This window comes from Pezoporus occidentalis, unplaced genomic scaffold (assembly GCF_034315485.1).
Source record: "Pezoporus occidentalis ecotype Australia unplaced genomic scaffold, CSIRO_AGI_Poc_V1 ctg16, whole genome shotgun sequence".
In the NCBI taxonomy this organism is placed as follows: domain Eukaryota; kingdom Metazoa; phylum Chordata; class Aves; order Psittaciformes; family Psittacidae; genus Pezoporus; species Pezoporus occidentalis.
The window spans coordinates 6,544,615-6,563,247 of NW_026913425.1; the positions used below are offsets into that span (position 1 = coordinate 6,544,615).

An 18,633-nucleotide genomic window follows, 5' to 3' on the forward strand; every position below is an offset into this window, starting at 1 on the left:
GAAATGTAATTTATTTATGTATGACAAAGTCCATGCTCCTGAAGTTAAATAAAAAACATACAAGTGCTTGAATAGAAATGGCATTAGTAGGAAAACATTTTCAGTCATGATTCCCACTCACTGACATACAGCATGTTTTCACATCTCTAGTACTGTTTCCCAGAACTGGGCTAGATATGAAAACCCCTGGCCATGAACCAGAATGTTCTGAATTACGTGAGTCAAGTTTCACAGCATCTTCCTATCTCTGCAGATGTTTCATTAAAAATGAACATTTCCAGAATGTTGATGATCTCCCATCAGAAGAAAAAACAAGAGCCTGAAAAAGTGTTTTGGGGATGGGAGGGGGGAGGGAACAGACACATGAACAAATCCTCAACACAAAACACACACACACACACACACAAAAACAACAAACCCCCCAACCCCCCCCCCAAAAACCAACCAAACAAAAACACAACAAAAACCAAAACAAAACCCACATTTTTCTCCTTTCCACATTTCTCCATACTTTCCATCGGTAAAGCTGTTTGCATGCTCAGATATAAATACCTTACTAGGTTTATATTTAAGAAGAGAGAAATTGATCAAAAAATGGAGAGTAGAAACAATTTTGGAATACCCCAGAGGATTTATTTAGCACATAGTCTAAGATACGGGAGGCACGAAGTCAGGTCTACTATCTGAATTCAAAGGGGCACAGACTTGAACTTGCACTTCCCATGCCCAAAGCCAAAATGTCAACTCAGAATAATAGGCTATTCTGCAATAGGCATGTAATGTATTTTAACCAGATATATTTCTATGAAGCTAAGCTGTTCCTGTTAAAACTGAAATGTATTAATCAGCAAAAAGTTTCAATAAAATCAGTATCCTCTAACAGAAGACCTTCATGGAAAGGTTGCTGGTCAGCTCAGCAAGTGCCCTCTGTTTTTGGGTAATTTTGAACAAGCTTTTGTGGCAATACGTACCTAAAACAGATTATCAAAAAATCAAGAGGAAGCACACATGAGAATTAACACAAAGTAAAATGCAAGAAACCTGACACTCTGATACTGATGATGACTACATGAGCTAATAGAGTTAAAAGACTTGAAGAGAGATTAAACATGTGGTCACTGCTCTGGCATATTAACACTAGATTTTTTTAAAGTTTGTTAGCTGCAACCTTACAATTTTCTATCTGGTCACATGTTATTAAAACCCTGAGTACAAAGGAAGTGCAGTAATTCAGAAGTTCTGTTTCCTCCACAAATTACCTACTGATCAGGTAATTGAACTGCCCATGCTGTTAGAAGACACTTAGAGGAATCTAAAAGGTCTTTGTTTGAAAACCTGTCTTATGAAATACCCTTCTTCCTCAAACACAAAAATCCTGTGGCAGCAAGACTGCTTTGCAGTGCTGTGATTTTACATAATAGCCTGCATGGTCTACAGTCACCTGTGTTTTGCTACTGGCAGAAGACACAGTTCTCATAATAAAATTGATGCACTGAAGCTGTTAATCGTGTGAAAAACTGTCAACAGAAAATTAAAGACATATAAGGAAAAGATATGCAGAGAGCCACAGTGATTCCTAAGGTTCAGTCTCGATGTCCACCCTCCAGTCACTGCTGCTGCCTCGGACTTGGCAGTCCCTCTTCTTGGAGGGACTTTCTGCCACTTTTTATCTGCCTTGATCTCTGAGCTTTCTGCAACAAGGGCAGTCTCCTACTACAACAGCTACAGCTATGGGATGGTCTGCGAAGGGCTGCCGCAGAAAGAGGAACAGCTCATTCTGTTCCCAGCTCCAGAGCACTGGGCACTGTAAAAGCATGGAGTGCCAACTAATCAGAGGAAAAAGGGAAGTGTTATTTGTGAGCTCTCATAGCTTTCTTAATAGCTTCAGATAAGGAAGGAAAACAAATGTCCCTCCACAGGAAGTCAGTCCTTTGAACAATCACGTCTTCACCTTTTCTACTCCCTCACTGTGATAACATGTTAAATGAACTGAAGGGTGCCTTTTATAGAAACACCAGCAGTATGTCCTAAGGATAACCAAGTCAGCTTACTCACAGGCAAAGCAGACAGCATGGTCACGGTAATTTTTACTCTAGCCAAGATTATGTTCCCAGATAATGGTGCAGGCTTCTGCCACTGTCACCAAAAGAGAGACCTAGAATAGAGTTGTCCCTTCCAACCATCGTTCCTTTGGTAGCAGCAGGAAAAGTCCCCAGGTCACCACAGCATCTGTGGAGCCCCTGGGACTGGTAACACTGGTGCTCACCTGGGGTGGCAGGGCAGGGTCCAGCAGCCAGGCCCACCCCAGTGCTCCAGCCAGAAGCAGGGCAGCTGGGGGGCCAAGCGCAGCCCCACCCTGGGCACTGGGCACCTCCTTCGGGACGGGGATGGGTGGAGGCCGGGCCAGGATGTGGGACCATGGGGGGCCGCTGGCCAGGCAGGATGGGGGTATGGGCAGACGGAGACTGGCCCTGCTGTAGCATCACTGGGGCAGGGGCTGACCCCCAGGGTCCTGGGCAGGCTGGGGGAGCCCCTGGGGCTGGGCAGGAACCTGGTAGAAGCATGCTCGCTCATAAGGACTGCCATGGCTGCTCCTCTCCTTCCTAACACACCTGCTTCTCCTTTCAGCTATTCATCCTTAACACTGGAAAATTCAGCTTCACCTAAGAAGTCATCTCTGTGGCTGACATTGCCAGCAATGTAAACAGCCCAAGTGTCTCAACAGACACCAGCAAGTGTTGAGACATGGTATTGAGCTAAACACCTCAGCAATTTGTGCCAGTGTAAAATGATAGTTTATTCTCCTGTTGCGTAACACTCTGCAGACTGCAGGCCAACAAATTATGAAGTGAAAGGCACAACATCCACTCAGTAAAATGGTCTATACATCACGACAACTGTATGATGGTCTGAATGGAACAGCAAAGAAGAGATGTGTTTTAACAAACATTTTGAGTATGTTTCATTGAACCAAAATCGTGCAGCGAAACATGGATGGAAAATTTTTTTTAAAGCTTTTTGTTGTGCACTGAGCCTTGCTCTGGCATGGCTTAAGCTCATAAACCTGTACGAAGAGGGATAACTGCATAAACGTATCATTCTTCTGATCCATTCAGCAGCTTTGGCATGTGCTGCATCCTTGTGTGTCCTTCAGGAAGACATACAGATTGCTGCTTCTCTGGAAAGAGAAAGCATTGGAAGAAACCAATTCAGAGGCAAAAATCTGTGCAGAAAAGCTGGAAACAACACAACTGTTCCAGAATCAAAAGTCACAGATTAAAAAAACTAGCCTGATGTGAGTATAGAACAATAATCATGTGTGCCCACAAGTGTCTCAGTTTCTTATTCTTAGGAGGAGGAAAACTGACAACTGCAATTTCTCAGAAATTGTTTATTCACCCTCTTCTATTCCACCAGCACATTGGTCAACTGGGTTACTGCATGCACATACATTGTTCTGTTTATTGCCCGTCTTTCTTTTGGAAAATTAAAATCTCTAACTGCAACTCTGTTAGTCAGCTCTTGTTTTCACCTCAGGTACTGTCGTCTGTAGATGTCTTTGCCCTCTCTCTCTCTCACTTACTTCTACTGCCCAGCGCACACAGGAGGGAAGGAGCTCATTTTGCTGCCTCACACTAACACCATTCTGCTTCACTTTATAAATCACAGAATCATAGAATCATAGAATGGTTTGGGTTGGAAGGGACCTTAAAGATCATCCGGTTCCAACGCCCCTGCCATGCACAGGGATGTATTTCACTTGAATACTTCCAGGGATGGGGCAGCCACATCTTCTCTGGGCAACCTGTGCCAGTGTCTCAGCACCATCACAGAAAAGAATTTTTCCCTGATGTCCAATCTAAATCTCCCCTCTTTCAGTTTAAATCCATTCCCCCTTGTCCTGTCACTATACGTCTTAGTAAAAAGTCCCTCTCCAGATTTTTTTGTAGGCCTCCCTTAGGTATTGGAAGACTGTTAGAAGGTAACCCTGAAGCCTTCTTTTCTCCATGCTGAACGGGCCCAACTCTCTCAGCCTCTCTCCAGAGCAGAGGTGCTCCAGCACTTAGATCATATTTGTGGCCTGCTCTGGACTCCTTCAAGCACATCCACGTCCCTCTTGTGCTGGGGCCCCAGAGCTGGATGCAGCACTGCAGGTGGGGTCTCACAAGAGCAGGGTAGAGGGGCAGGATCACCTCCTTCGACCTGCTGGTCACGCTCCTTTTGATGCAGCCCAGCACATGGCTGGTTTCTGAGCTGTGAGTGCACACTGCTGGGTCATGCTGAGCTTCTCATCAACCAACACCCCCAAAGTCCTTCTCCTGAGGGCTGCTTTCTCCCAGCTGATCCAGCATCTGCTGCTGTGGATCTGCAAAGGCAGAACTCTCTTGTGCAGAGGGATCAAGTAAAATGCGCCTTGAAACTATGTATTCATAAGACTGCAATATTAATAGTCCTTCCAGCTTTCTAAGGGCTCTCAGCAATTTCAGGATAATTCTCAGTGATACGTTTAACTGAACCACCCAATGTAATAATAAATTCTGGACTCTGTTTAAGGAGCTGGAGCTAACAGAGACAACAGAGCAGGAGTCAACAAATATTTTTCTGATTATTCCATTACATTATCAGTAAGGATAATTATAGTAACTGCAACTTCTTCAACAACTTATTTTTAAGTTAATTGTCACACATCCTTCCATGTAACAGTAGCAAAAGTTATATTCACTACTGTAATAGTGAATTCCTATGGCCAGACTCAGAATAAACAGTCTGGGAAAAACTCTGAGTATGTTCCTATTCACAAAGTAGTACTCAGCTTAAACAGGCTTGAAGTAAAGTCTTGCAAGGCAGTAGCCTGAGAAGCAAAGTAAGATCATGCAAAAAATGTTCTTATTATGGTTTTCTGATACTGGAAAGATGTTGGACATGCAGGCTGGTTTTTATATGTCTAGCTTCTTCTGTATCTGATATTTCCAATCTGATAGAAATAGTGAACTCTAAGGGTCATATGCATTAAGAAAATGTAATTGCTTTTACCTAAATTAGTCATCTCTGTCTAGCATATTGCATTTTGTAAGTGTGATTTTAAAATAAAAAGCTCACTGAAAAGAAGATATAAACTCATGATAAATCATTTTGTTTGCACACAATTTGAGTCTTACAAAATTATCATCCAGCAATCTAAAACTTGATGATACTTTAGGCAAGTGGAGATTTACAGGCATTCTGCTCTGTCCCTTTATTCAAGTTAATGAGATTATTTTAGATTTGTGTTACTGTAATAGATAAGGCTTTCATTCATTTCAGCAGCAGCATATTTTTATATTCTCCACTAGTCCTTCTTCCACATAATCTTGCAGGAGAAGGCATCTGATGTTAATGGAATCAGGAAATTTGGAGATGAAGCATGCAAGTTATGATATATGTAGCAATTACTGAAGTGGCTTAAACTGCAGAAAGATAAATCAGACACACAACTCTCCTAATCCTGATTAATAGTTTGCTGATGAAATTTAGAAACTAACTGCTGTTGCTGACGCCCTTCCCTGAACTGTGTCTTGGACATTAGTCATATAATCAGAAAGCTACTAACCTCATCTGACAAGCTCCTCACACTGCTACAAAAATGGAAGAAGTTTTTGAAGTATTGGTTGAGCTCCAAGATCAGCTGCCAGAAAACAAGTCTGGGAAACACAGCCGTACGGGATGTTTTCAAAACCTTTTGTCCTTTTATAGCAGAAAATTTGATTTATTTACTTGCTAGAGCAAAATCCCTTATGCTACAAAACCAGGGCTCTGTATTATTCGGAAATTCCAGCTGGCCTGGATTACCTGGGTACACAGGCAATTGGTCTGCAGTGCTGTTTCGTTAGTTTGATGATAGACTATGGATCTGTAAAGCCCCCTTCTCTTGCACAGAACAGCTAAAATATAAAGACTTGCCAAGTTTCAGTTCCCTAAATAGATATTACTAAGGGTAAAGCTGTAAAATTGATTCAAATGCCCAATACTGGCAGAAACTTGCGAGGTGTCATGCAGCTGAGGACATTCATAAAGATTTGCAAAAAGGTAAATATTTATTGCTAAAACCACCTCACATTGCTAAAGTACTGGTCATCTACAGACCAGACTGCATTACACAAATAGACAGCTGCATTGAATTGAAAGATGATAAGGAAACTAAGGCAGGAAGAGAAACAAACTTTAGGCATCATAATGGTTTCATAACTGCCCTGTAGGCACTGTCATGATTCATCTACACAGCAACTACACATGCACTGAGGATCCAGTTTAAACAAGAGCTCAAGTTATCTGGATGCCATGGTATTGAATCTTGAGGCCTCAGATTAGCCTTTAAATGGCACTAGTTTAAATGGCAGGTTAGGAGGCTTTCTGCACTTGAGTGCATGCAACAAAGCTCATCTGACCAGAAAGTACCAGGATTCACAGATCAGGTATTGGTGTAGAGCTGCTCTCCATGCTGGCCAGCAGTATGTTGTTCAAGCACCCTTAGCATTTATTAGGACTCTGAAGAATTAACGATAGGCTCGGAGAACCAGACTAAGACAGAAACAGAGATCACTAAGAATGCAGAGACTTGTCTGAGTTCAGGAGACCTCAAAAAATCAATAGAGAGGCTATAGTACAAAATGCAATTGTTTTAGGGCCCTACAGAAGGACACAAGCAAAGGGAAGAAGTCATGAACAGAGATAAATTAGAGAAATTATCTTACCTACCTAGAAGAACAGATAAACTCCAGAGGCCTTTGTTTGACCTTTATGAGACGCTTGTCCCTCTTTTGCAACTTCAGTAACCACCCAATCAATACTGAGGCTAATAAAATTAGGCCAACACAGACCACAGTGCTCTCAGTGTTTCAGTAGATCAGCCCCTGAAACCACCTCTCTTGATTACTGATCTGCAGGGCTAAAGTTCACCAATGCTTGGGACAACCTGCTTAGCAAGACCTGAATATGCCTTTTCACTGTGCATGGGAATATATGCATGTGAAATTTGATATCTGGCTTTCTTTATAACTGAACCATAAAGTTTTAATAGCAAGTCTTCTCAAAGGAGACAAGGCTTCTATTAAGCAACCAAAGATTACTCCCTTCTCCCTGAGACAGAAAGCATCTGGGAGAGCTGTACTCATATCACCAGAGCAGTATGGTCTAGGAGCCGCTCTTGCTTCTTCCCAAGCTGAAACAGGCCTGAGGCAGTGACGAACAGAGGCCACCCCTCCTCACTTTACATACCTCGACAGATAAAACTGCGTGCAGCAGGTGATGCTGCACTCTGTGGACTAAGGTACCCAGATGTACTTCAGACGATGGGAACTCACCATCGACCTTTTACAAGGTCCTTCCAGTCAAAACCCACACTTCCCTTTCTTCAGCATGACAATAAAGGCAGGAGATTTTTCCAAATAATCTGGGAGCTAATGAGGTCATACTGATGTCTCAAGACCACCCAAATTTCATGGAAATATCTGCATTTAGATGAGCAGGAGGAGCTTCTATATTTAGAGGGAAGGGATTTCACCAGGAACTGGCCTGGTGAAAAAGCAGCAAAAAGCCGTTAGAGCTGGAAACTCCCTATTCCAGACCTCCTACGGGCAAATGGAGATGCTGTCTAACAACACACCACAATAAATGTCAGGGCATTCTGAAAGATACAAGATGTTCCTGTCCCTCTCTCCAAGTTACAACTCACTCAGTAACCTTGTAGAGCACCCTTTGAAAATACATATTTAAAATACACATTCAAGGCAATACAAATCTGTGCCAGTCATAATTAAGCCAAGGCATGCTAATCATGGGACACTGGTTCCCATTCACAACAAAGAGAAAATAAACTTTCATTATTAATTTAAATTCTCTTACTTTATATAGATAGATATCTGAAGAAATCTAACACAATTTTGGTTCTTCTTTCATAGTCCATTCTGATACTCACAGGTAATGACAGACTAACAAATAAAGTGTCATGTTCATGGCTTAAAGATATCCCCGTTTTAAAATAAACAGTATTCTGCTCCAATTTACCTCAACTAACAAACTTAATACTAGACTTAACCAAAGCAAAATGAAATTTATAACCAAGTTTCAATGCATGATAACTTATTTCCTATGAAAAGCTGTAGCCAAAGAACTCTACATCAAAATAAAGAATTCCATGGAACTCACACTAAAACATAGACTAAACTATTAGCCAGGCAAATGTTTAAGTTATTCTGATACGTGCAAATTCAAAAGTACTTGTAATATAATCCTACTAAGAAATACAAAGAACTAATTTCTGTGCTAAAATGCAAGGGAAAAAAAAAAAGAAGAAACACTGCGAAATTTATTTAGTTTTTCTCATGAAGCAAGACCACACTTGTGTGGATAAACAGACTACATACTTCAATTGTTGCTCTAATGTTTCCCATCAGTACTGAATTCATGAGAGCTCAGATATGTCTTTCATTCTGCATTCTATTGTTTGGTTCTTGGGACAGGCAAGGAAAAAATGCATAGGGAAAACATAGATGCTGACATGCAATTGAATTTCTTATAATGATTATTTTCTCTGAGTTTGATTAGACATACTATTAGACATACCAATCCTCATATTTTGTACACTGCACCCCTTAGGAAACACCATGTGTTTTTTCCATACAGGCAAAATCCCTCCAAACGAAGTTGCAGACTGCGAAAAGACTATTACAGTGGAACTAGTGTGACATTTCTGGATTATGTTCAAAGCAAAAGAGTGCCAGGCACCTGCAAAAACTGTCTGTACAGTGACAGGATTCCCTATGGATTCTGAATGTTCATCCTCCACATTTTTCATACCTCAAGATACTGGACTGCACCTGCAAGAAGGTGACAAGCTGTGAACAACTAACAGTTCACTGTTTCAGCACAGGACAGTTACTTTGCTGATTCTTTTGGCTTTGACTTGAGCACCCAGGAAAATTAAAAATTGTCATTAAAAGTCTGTGGAAGTTTTTGATTATGCATTACTCACCAGTGCCAAAGCTTTCCTCTCCACAAAGCGAGCAACGTCCAGAGTCCATGAGATTGGAAAAATATCTCCATCCTGTTGGTGTCTCATACACAGGAACCTTCATTACTTTTGCCACTCTAGAAAATACACAACAAAACATCACACGATTAAGATGACACTGTTTTTAAAATATGGCAAGAGATCAGTTGATAAATATTCAAGGTCTTGCTTCATCTCCTTACAGGTGGGCTAGAAATAAAATAAACAAACAAAAAAAAAACAAACAAACCAAAAAAAAACCAGAACAGATCAACAGCATCTGATCCTTGTCTCAACACCTGACTTCAACAGGAGCCCAGGCAGTTTATATACTAACTAGTATTTTGGAAAATAGTCAGCTCAATAGGCTTTACCAGTATCTTTCTCTTCTTACTGAGCAAGAAACAGTTCTATCTAGAGATACACAGTTCTGTTATACTAATATCCTAGTGACAGTTAAAGCATCATGTTGCAGTACCTTCCTTTACAAAATACAGGGTGGCCAACACTGATATGCTTGAAAGACACTTTTGTTTATGTTCATGTGTTCAAAGGCAAGACAAGACATGAATGCTTCCAAGATGAGACATCTCCTCTAAAAAAGCTTTCCCAGTCACAACCTGAGTCTGGACTTAGTTTTCCTGTCTCCTCTGACACACCTAGATGACATGCTCCTACTAGCTGGCTGACCTGTCAGTGTTTGCAAGAAGCAAAACAAACTGCTGTATAAGCCAGACGTACTTTCTCTTTCCCAGTTTGTGAACTGGTAATTATTCCTGTTATATACCATAGTATAAAAATCCTTTCTTGGACTAAAAAAATGAGAAGGAAGACAAGAGAAAATCCTCGAAGGAACCCACTACTGAGTTGGGTTTTACACAGAAGGAATATTACCATTGTTCTTGTTTCTAATTCTATTTGCTTCTTTACATTGTGTGCCTAGGATTTTTGGAGCCAGCTGTTTATTTTTAATATGAAAAATAAGACTTGAGATACAGCCCAGCAACATGGCTGAGTAAAAAGGATCTTACAGTCTACCTAGGACTGCTGCAACAATCACAACTAATAAACATTTCCTAAATTCCACCTCTACAGAAGAATACCTGATGTGAGATGATTTACATAATTTTAACTGCCGCCAAGCCCAGTTTAGAGGTAGAGGCAAATGTATACCTCTTAGTGTTAGCTAGCAGTAGCTATATTACTGGCCCTTAGAAATGTTGCTGCATAAGGGAGGTTATGCAGTGCACAGCTGAACAGGTTTCTGCCTGGCTCTGCAAAAGTCAAGAACATAAAAGGACTTAATCTCTGAGTGACAGTAACTACAGGCTGGGAACACAACCCTACTGCCAAAAAGTAGAACACAATCAACCAGAAAACAATGGCTAACATGCTGGGAGAGCAAAACCAATTCTCTTGAGATAGCCTAACAACACAGCAGGAATATATCTGCTTGCAGAAATGTTCCTATATCCTGGCACTGGTTTTGGAGAAGGAAATCCTTTCCCTTTCACTTTCCTGTATTCCTCTGGTCTGCAGACAAACAGCCTTGGAGAGATCTATTGTGACCAGCACCAAATGCTTTCAGGGTCTGTCATGGTTTCCAAAGATTTCTATGCACTAGGCTAGCTCTAGATACTAGATATAAATATAGGTATTAATTCTGTTGGCACAGGCCTACATTAAACTAAGCTTTTCAAACAAATAAACATAGACATATAAATATATACAAAGTTTACAGTGAAATATGACAGATTGTTCCTTGCAATTTTTTTTTGTTTTGTTCTTGATTCTTAAGACTTTAACAGAGTAAATAGGAGAAAACTGAAAAATAATCATACTCAATTTTAATTGCCATTTTACTGAAATAAAGAATCATCACTGGAAGTATCAATAAATTCAGAATGTGCCTTTCAGCAGCCTATAGACATTTAAGGCAAATGATTACCCCCAGAAACATGACAGGGGTTCCCACAAGAAGATGCCTTCTCTTTAAGAAAAAATTCTCAAAGCTGCAGGGTAAGAGAGTTTATGTGCTGCAACAGATCAAAGAAATAACAATGCAAACTACAGGAAAATACCCTCAGAGGAAGGAAACTAATAATCTGTAACTGGCAAATTACTAGGTCTTCAAAGCCAGGGAAAATAGAAATTAAATGCAGGAAGGGCGAGGGACTTTCAATGCTTCTACATTCACGTCTTTCTAAACAACAGGTTTTCAGTAAAAAACAACCCCAAACTTCATTTATGAAACTTTTTTTTTTCACTTTACATTCACCAATCTGCTTTCTTGTAGACAAAATGACAAAATCAGAGCTTTCAGCCACTGCTACACCAAGTAGCCGGATTTTTAAAAAATCTGAGACAAAAGGGTAGCATCCCTCGTGGACCAAAATTTGGAAATTAGTTTCTATGTACCACTGAAGATTTCCAGCACTACCCAATGCAGCATATGACTTTGTGACAAGCTTGAAAGTTGCTAAGGAAATATTTTATTTTGCTAGGCAACTAAATGCTCGGGATCAGGGTTTCTGGAACTTGTAATTCTGCCAGAACAATTGCTTGGTGGGTCACGGTAAAGGTTATTATCCTAACAAATCACAGATTCATTAATTACAACCTATGACGGGTTTAGCAATGTATCTTCACAGGACAGTTCAAACAAGTCTATATATATATACAGCTCTTTAAGTTTCTTTTCTCTCTGTATGTTTATACTGGTGTTCCTACATTTGGAGCAGTAAAAATGGAAAATGGTTACCATAAAGATTGTGTTATCTATATGAGACCTTTTGTGCAGACATGATACTACTTCTCTCAGAAAGTGAGTTTTGGAACTGGTGCTGCAAACAGTCTGTATCTTGCAGAGGTCTCATCAAAGTAAATTTTATATGTCTTATATATATATTTATATATATTTATATTTTTATATGTGTGTGTATATACATATATGTAAAAACCACATCATAGAATCATAGAATCATAGAATAGTTTGCGTTGGAAAGGACCATAAGATCATCTAGTTCCAACCCCCCTGCCTTGGGCAGGGACACCTCACACTAAACCATGCCACCCAAGGCTCTGTCCAACCTGGCCTTGAACACTGCCAAGGATTGAAGCATTCACAACCTCCCTGGGCAACCCATTCCAGTGCCTCACCACCCTTACAGTAAAGAATTTCTTCCTTACATGCAATCTAAACTTCCCCTGTTTAAGTTTTAACCAGTTACTCCTTGTCATCATCAAGACACTGATGCAGCAGTGTTCCTTTAAGGGCAATACCTCAGTCTCTGAGTTCTCTAGGTGGAGGTATTAGCTGTCAAAAGGCCCAACTTGGTGAATGGAACATACTTCCAGGGAAATTCAAAATAAAAATTGCAAAAAAAAAAAAAAAAAGCCACATGATACGCTCATTTTGCTAGTCTGTTTGGAGTAAAGGCATTCTATTTATGTTTAACCACATAGTTGATATACCTGTGTTTATATGTTCCCTGAGTATGAACTACATAGAAGGAATACAACAAAACCATGGACATTCTGGTTCTTGTCACCTCAGACGTTTAATGGGATTGACTTCAAATACTATTCTTGCTTGCCTTCTTTCAGCGTAAGTGCTCACTACATCAATGAGATTACACAATGAAGTTTCTTCTGTCTGTGTGTAGCACTAATAAGCTCTTGCCAGACTGGGAAATGAAGTATTTACGCTTGGACCTAAACTGAAGGACAATCACCTTAGTTATTCTGTCCATACCAGAGCTAAGAGTATTTCTGTTCCCAGTATGCCAAAATACCACTTTAGGAGAAAAAAAAAGAAAAAAATCAAAGAAGAGTGGACTGTACTTTTTGCAATTACACACATTATTTAAAACTATATATAGTAAATTTAAAAAAAGCAAGAGCAGCTGTTTTTAAATTGGGAGGTATTCGTGAGTCACAATAGGAAGACAAATTCTTGTAATGTTATATACTTAAGTTTACCCTCCTACTGTATAATTTCATGTTTGTTTTTTTTTTATTTTGAAGAGCTAATCCCACACTACCTGTACTGACCAACCAATTTTTATTAAAACATTACAACACATATAATGCAGCCATGACAAGCTGTTTGAGCTCTTAGCTAGAAAGCGTAATTATTTAATACCATCACAGAATTGTTAAGCCAGTTCTTGAAATCTGTAAGACTTATCAAAGCATGAGCTGGCCAGTTCATAACAAAGGTAAGAATGAACATAACAAAAATCTTCACTGTGAAGATTAGGGTTTTTGAAAACTTCCTGACAGGAAAAAGAAATTATCAGGTAATTCTAAAATTGATCCTGAAAGCTTTAAGAGACTAATGTGGAAAACTTATCTGTTCTGCACCAGGCAGCTGTACTACTACTAAGCACAGCTACACATCTGAATATCACAGATCTTCTTCTTTGTACTTCATAGCCATATGCATGTCACCTAACTAAGAAACAAGAGGATACAGCACCTTAAAAGCCCAGATAATTTTCCTTGGAATTACAGTAAAAATATTACCCTGCTTAAACTGTGTAAAAAAGATAACTTTCCACTGGGGGAAAAACCAGAATGTTCTTTTATTTTAAAAAGGTTAAAGGAATATCCTAGTGTAGCTTTCTTTTCACTTTTCAGAGGAGACAACACACTGTTTTTCATAGATGGGATAATAAAGCAAAATGGTCCTTGAAGGTATCTCCAGGTCAATGTGGTTTTGCACTAGCAAAACATCACTCACTTCAGCAGAATCATCCTGACTTACATTAATTAAAGAGGGAAGCTTGCTCCAACCTAATCTCTACAATGCCACAAAACGTCCTGATGAATACACATCATTCAGATGTAACAAATGGCCTGTGGCAAATTGACTTTCTTGTGCCTAGTGAAACTTTTATAACTTCTGAGCATAGACCAGTCAATCAAACAACATTACCCTGCCACAGTCATGACGCCTGTTTGCCACAAAGATAAAGGTCACAACACTGGGGGAAGGACTTTCTTTGACAGGTCTCATGAACCGTTGTAAAAGATCGGCTGGAATTTTGCACTGTAGGTGAAATGCTGGCTAGGGTCAACTGCAGCATCACATTCAGCCTGGAGTCTTAAACTGGAGGAAGAAAGAGGTATTAATGAAATAATCACTAAGAAGTGGCTATTGCATGTCCCTGTCTCCAATCTTCTACCACTTGTAGGTGTCAGCTGCACGTGTGAAAGATGCACAGACACCTGACTGAGCCCACTTCAAAACACAGGATAGTGTTCCAATATACACCTTTTTAGTAATCCTACTCCTCTCTGTGGAGCCAGTGCTGAGGTAGACAAGGTGCTGTAATTTAGACCGCAGAGAGCCTGATTCTGCAAAAGGATATGCATTTTCAGACCCTAACAAACAGGAACTGAAGCAATCTGTGGGACAGACATGTGGGCCACTGAAGGACAGTGTGTGGTACCAGCATTTCACAAGAGATCAACCTGAACTTTCAGAGTTACTAGCTAAAGAAAAAACGTTTCACAGTAGGTCTCCACTTAAAAAGGTGCATAAGGCCTGAAGGATATAACACTCTGAACACTTCTGAGATCAAAATAACTGATTTATGATTGCCTACATCCATTTTCCATCCCTTTATTAGAAATCTTGCCTTTGCCATTCCCCAACCATATTGTACAGTCTTCACCTTGACAGACTACTTCAGCATACCTGCAACCAGTTCTAAGTTTCCATGGGTTCATTCTTTTGCAGCAGCAAGATGAGATCTAGGATTGAACTCCTATCATGCTTCCATAGTTTCTTTTCCATCCAGTAATTTACGGTTATCTATCTCATTCCCTCTACATCAATCAAATCTGTTTGCAAAGAGATTATTTTAAAAACTTTATTGAAAATTTAGACACAATATTCAATGCCTTTTAAGTCACAAAGTCACTATTCCATTCACACTGTATGATGTTTCCACTTGTTCTTGCTGTGTGTGGTCTCTTCTTGTTGATGTTGAAGACATCTTTGCTACTCCATTTCTCAACTTCGGAAGTCTAATTCAGCTCACCTTTGGACAGTTCCCTCTTCATTCTTACTGTTTCTCAAGTTGCAGGAGCCATGAACTAAAAGGTTTTAACTTTTTTCTTCCGTCCCACCTGTAAGTCTCTCCTTTTTAACTATGCAGCTCCAATAACCTGTGAGAAATTCACAGCAGTAGCAATGACAGCACCAGCGCTGGCACCATTATGTGAAATGGATGTTCTGCTCCTGGATGTTTTCACTCTGTCTGCACCGCCTTCCCTTAAAAGGTTTCAACTGCATATTGTGCGAGCAGCAGAACTAAAACAAGAGTCACCCCCCTTATATGGTCAAGTATTAACAGTGTTTCTTCTTCCCAGTCTTCAATTTATTAACCAAAAAGCAGTGGAATGCTAACGCCTCATACACAACACAGATAACAAGACAAATCAGTAAGATAAGATGTAAACTGCCACGGCTGGCAGACAGGCTATCAGGAGCATGAGGCACCAAAAAAGAACAGCTAGGCAAGCTCCTTGTCTTTCTGTTTTCTAGTATGCTACATCTCACTGAGAAATACCATAGTAACAGAAATCAATACACAAAAAACATTTGAAGATGCTTTAAGCTGCAAAGAACCTAAAACAAAAAAAAAAACATTTTTTTTTATTTTCCTTCCTCCCCAGTTTTTAACTCTAAAATCCTTCTGCAAGTGCAGAAGTAAAAGTACAATGAATCAAGGTCTGCTGTTCAGGGGCAGTTTTTGTCTTGAAAACTGATAACTTCAGGTGGATTTTTTTTTTGTCTGACTATAGTTCAGAGGACAGTTATGGATTCTAATAACTGCAGAAATCATCTCCTTGTTCAATTCTAATCAGGACAATTTTCATTGCCTTTCAATCAATGGAGCCTCCTCTGCATTAACACTATGTCACTGTGGTGCCAGGTGCCAAGTTCCAATATTCTCTTCTGTCTCTCAATCTCACATCAGCCTTTCCCCATGTTTGAAAGATTTCAACAGCAAAACTTGAAAATTACCCCAGCAGAAAGTTCAGGTTCTATAAACACAACCTACCTTGCTCATGCCTTGCAACACACAGCAACTATACATATTATTTGAGCTACACGGAACACATTGATGTTCAGAGCAACCACAACACTCCAAGGACATGAACTGTTGTGTGGAAGATCAGCACCCCGCCTTTAACTTTCTAAACCAAATTTAGTATCTCCCTTTGGGTCATTCAAGTTCACTGGACTTTCTCTGTCTCCTGGTGGAGCAGGCTCGAAAAGGCTACACAATCTCAAGGATGGTGCAAACACTTACCAGGGAACTCTAACACGGACACACTGTGCCCCTGCAGTTATTTACACTCCTCGCTGCCACCTATGGGTCATGGTGTGAACATACATCTCAATCCTTCATACCATTAAGTTTTCTGTCACACAGACTCTGTAATACCTCGGTCAAATGTTACCAGCATCTTGTACACCATACCAAAAAGACAGTAGCTTTTAAAGTACTTGAGACACTACAAAATAATGGTAAGGTAATTTCTGACCTAGTCCCAACAGGCAACTTTCTGATTCAGTCCCAGGGTGTAAAAAAGTAAATTCACATGCCTAACTTCATTGCCAGCTATGGAGCCATGGGAGCACTACAGAACTGAAATGCACTTGTAACTAGGCCAACAGCTGCTCATTCTGCTTCGGATCTCTGAGAAAGGGCTGCAGAATGCCTCTGCCTCTTCGTTGCTCTTCAGGGAGTAAGTGGTCAAAGTAAAAATAGCCAGCACAGCTCCTTGCTGAATCTGCCTTTGCCTTCAAAACTAATGTGATAATCCTGTCCGCTATGGGAAGGAGGTGCATGGATACCTTTTTATGGGTACTGTGCTTTAGTCTAGTTCCCTAATTTACTGGGGACTGAACTGCCACTGATGCAGAACTCACCAGCTAACAGCAACAGTAAATGCACATTTAACAAATACACCAAGTGGATGGCAATGCAAAGCTGGAATTCTTCACCCCATATTTGCAGGTGCTTCAAGTAAGTTACCATCATAGTGACCAAGATATAAAATTACTGCCAATGTTAAAACTATCAATAGCATACAAGTTACATATGTATTATCACAGCCAGATTGCTACGATCCCCAATTTGAGGCATTAAAGAAGTTGAATTACTTTTAAGAATTTGCACTGGAAGTGACCTCATACACAGGCTTAGGTTTTAAGGCCTTGACTACAGCTTTGGCTTGTAAGTTCCTGTCTGAATTCTGGATGATAACACAGAGTCCTAGCAATGAGATTCCTTGAGAGAAAAAACTCTCTGAAGAGCTAAGTGCTTAATTCAATTTAATTGAAGTTTGTGCACATGGAAACTACGAATTTTCTTTCTTTCCAAGGAAATACAGCATTAAAGAATTCCTGCTATGAAAAACTGGACTTTATCAGAAGCCTCTGCTTCACGCAGGAAACCAGCCATTGAGCCTACAACATCTGGTTCTGCTCAGCCAGACTATCATGATATGCACAGTGCTGTCAGCATGAAAAGTGCTGTAGCTCAGACTATAAAACACAAAATTATTTGCAGTCACCACAAAAAGAAAATCCCCTAAAATCTCAGCACTTTGACAGAGTTTAGCATAGAGCATATGCTCAGAAAAGAATCAGAAATGGGCACAACAGCTAGAAGCTAGACTTTTGCACAATAATCAAGTAATTAAATTGAAGAAACACTGACTTGGTGTTTGCTATGAGTAGGGGTATTAATAAGTACTGTCTTGAAATTGCTTCCAATGTAGGAATTCACCTGTAATAAAGTACATTAGTAGCTCAAGAGAAAAGTAATTCTTCCCATCTTTTTTAAAAATTAATTTAATCATTATGAGAAACCTTTAATTCCATAAGAAACATTGTGCTTTTATTACTGGCAGAGGAACCAGGTCTTACATGAATTCACTACTAACTGCTAGAAATTATTCTCAGCTCTTTCTACTAGGAATTAGTTGCGTGTAAAATTCTGTTTCCAAACTATTAATAATTTTACCCTTTTGAACTCCTCACATGGCCATGATGTCCCTTTTTGTTTTCTCTTCCATTGAATGACACAAATCAGAATTAATTCACTGTTTAAAACTAACCTAGATTGACAAACTGAATGCTTGTATCTGGACTGAGTTTGCAAAGAGCAAGGTTTTATTCTAAGTACAGTATTTATACTAGTGTCCTTTTCTGCTGTGTGTGAGGAAAAACACTGACATGATGGGATAAAAAGAAACAATAAGAGACCAGGAACAAATCTGCAGGACTTCTCAGGTGCAGCTCCACAAAATTCATAGCCCAAAGTTTTGTGTGAGGAGAGGACTAGGGTAAGTCCTGCTGGATGCTCAACAACCTTCCACAGCTATGAAGGTGCAAATGACAGTAAAGCATACATCAATACTGTGCAACTGAGCATGGTTCAGGCATCTACAACCTCACACCAAAGAAGCTATCTGTTAAGCAGGAAGCAGTCTGGTCCCATCAGTATGGCCCTGTGCTCCCCATAGTTGGTCTCCTTCACAAGCCAGGTTTGGTGCTTTGCCAACACACAGGCAGTGGG

General features: G+C 40.0%; 1 protein-coding gene across 1 annotated transcript in view; it reads right to left on the bottom strand.

The window, feature by feature from the left end:
* The window catches only part of PGM5 (phosphoglucomutase 5), a 67,955-nt gene that overhangs the window by 20,241 nt on the left and 29,081 nt on the right, over positions 1–18,633 (bottom strand). Inside the window, exon 7 of the mRNA XM_062612475.1 lies at positions 9,011–9,126. Coding sequence (XP_062468459.1) covers positions 9,011–9,126 — 116 coding nt within the window. The remainder of the gene's footprint in view (positions 1–9,010; positions 9,127–18,633) is intronic.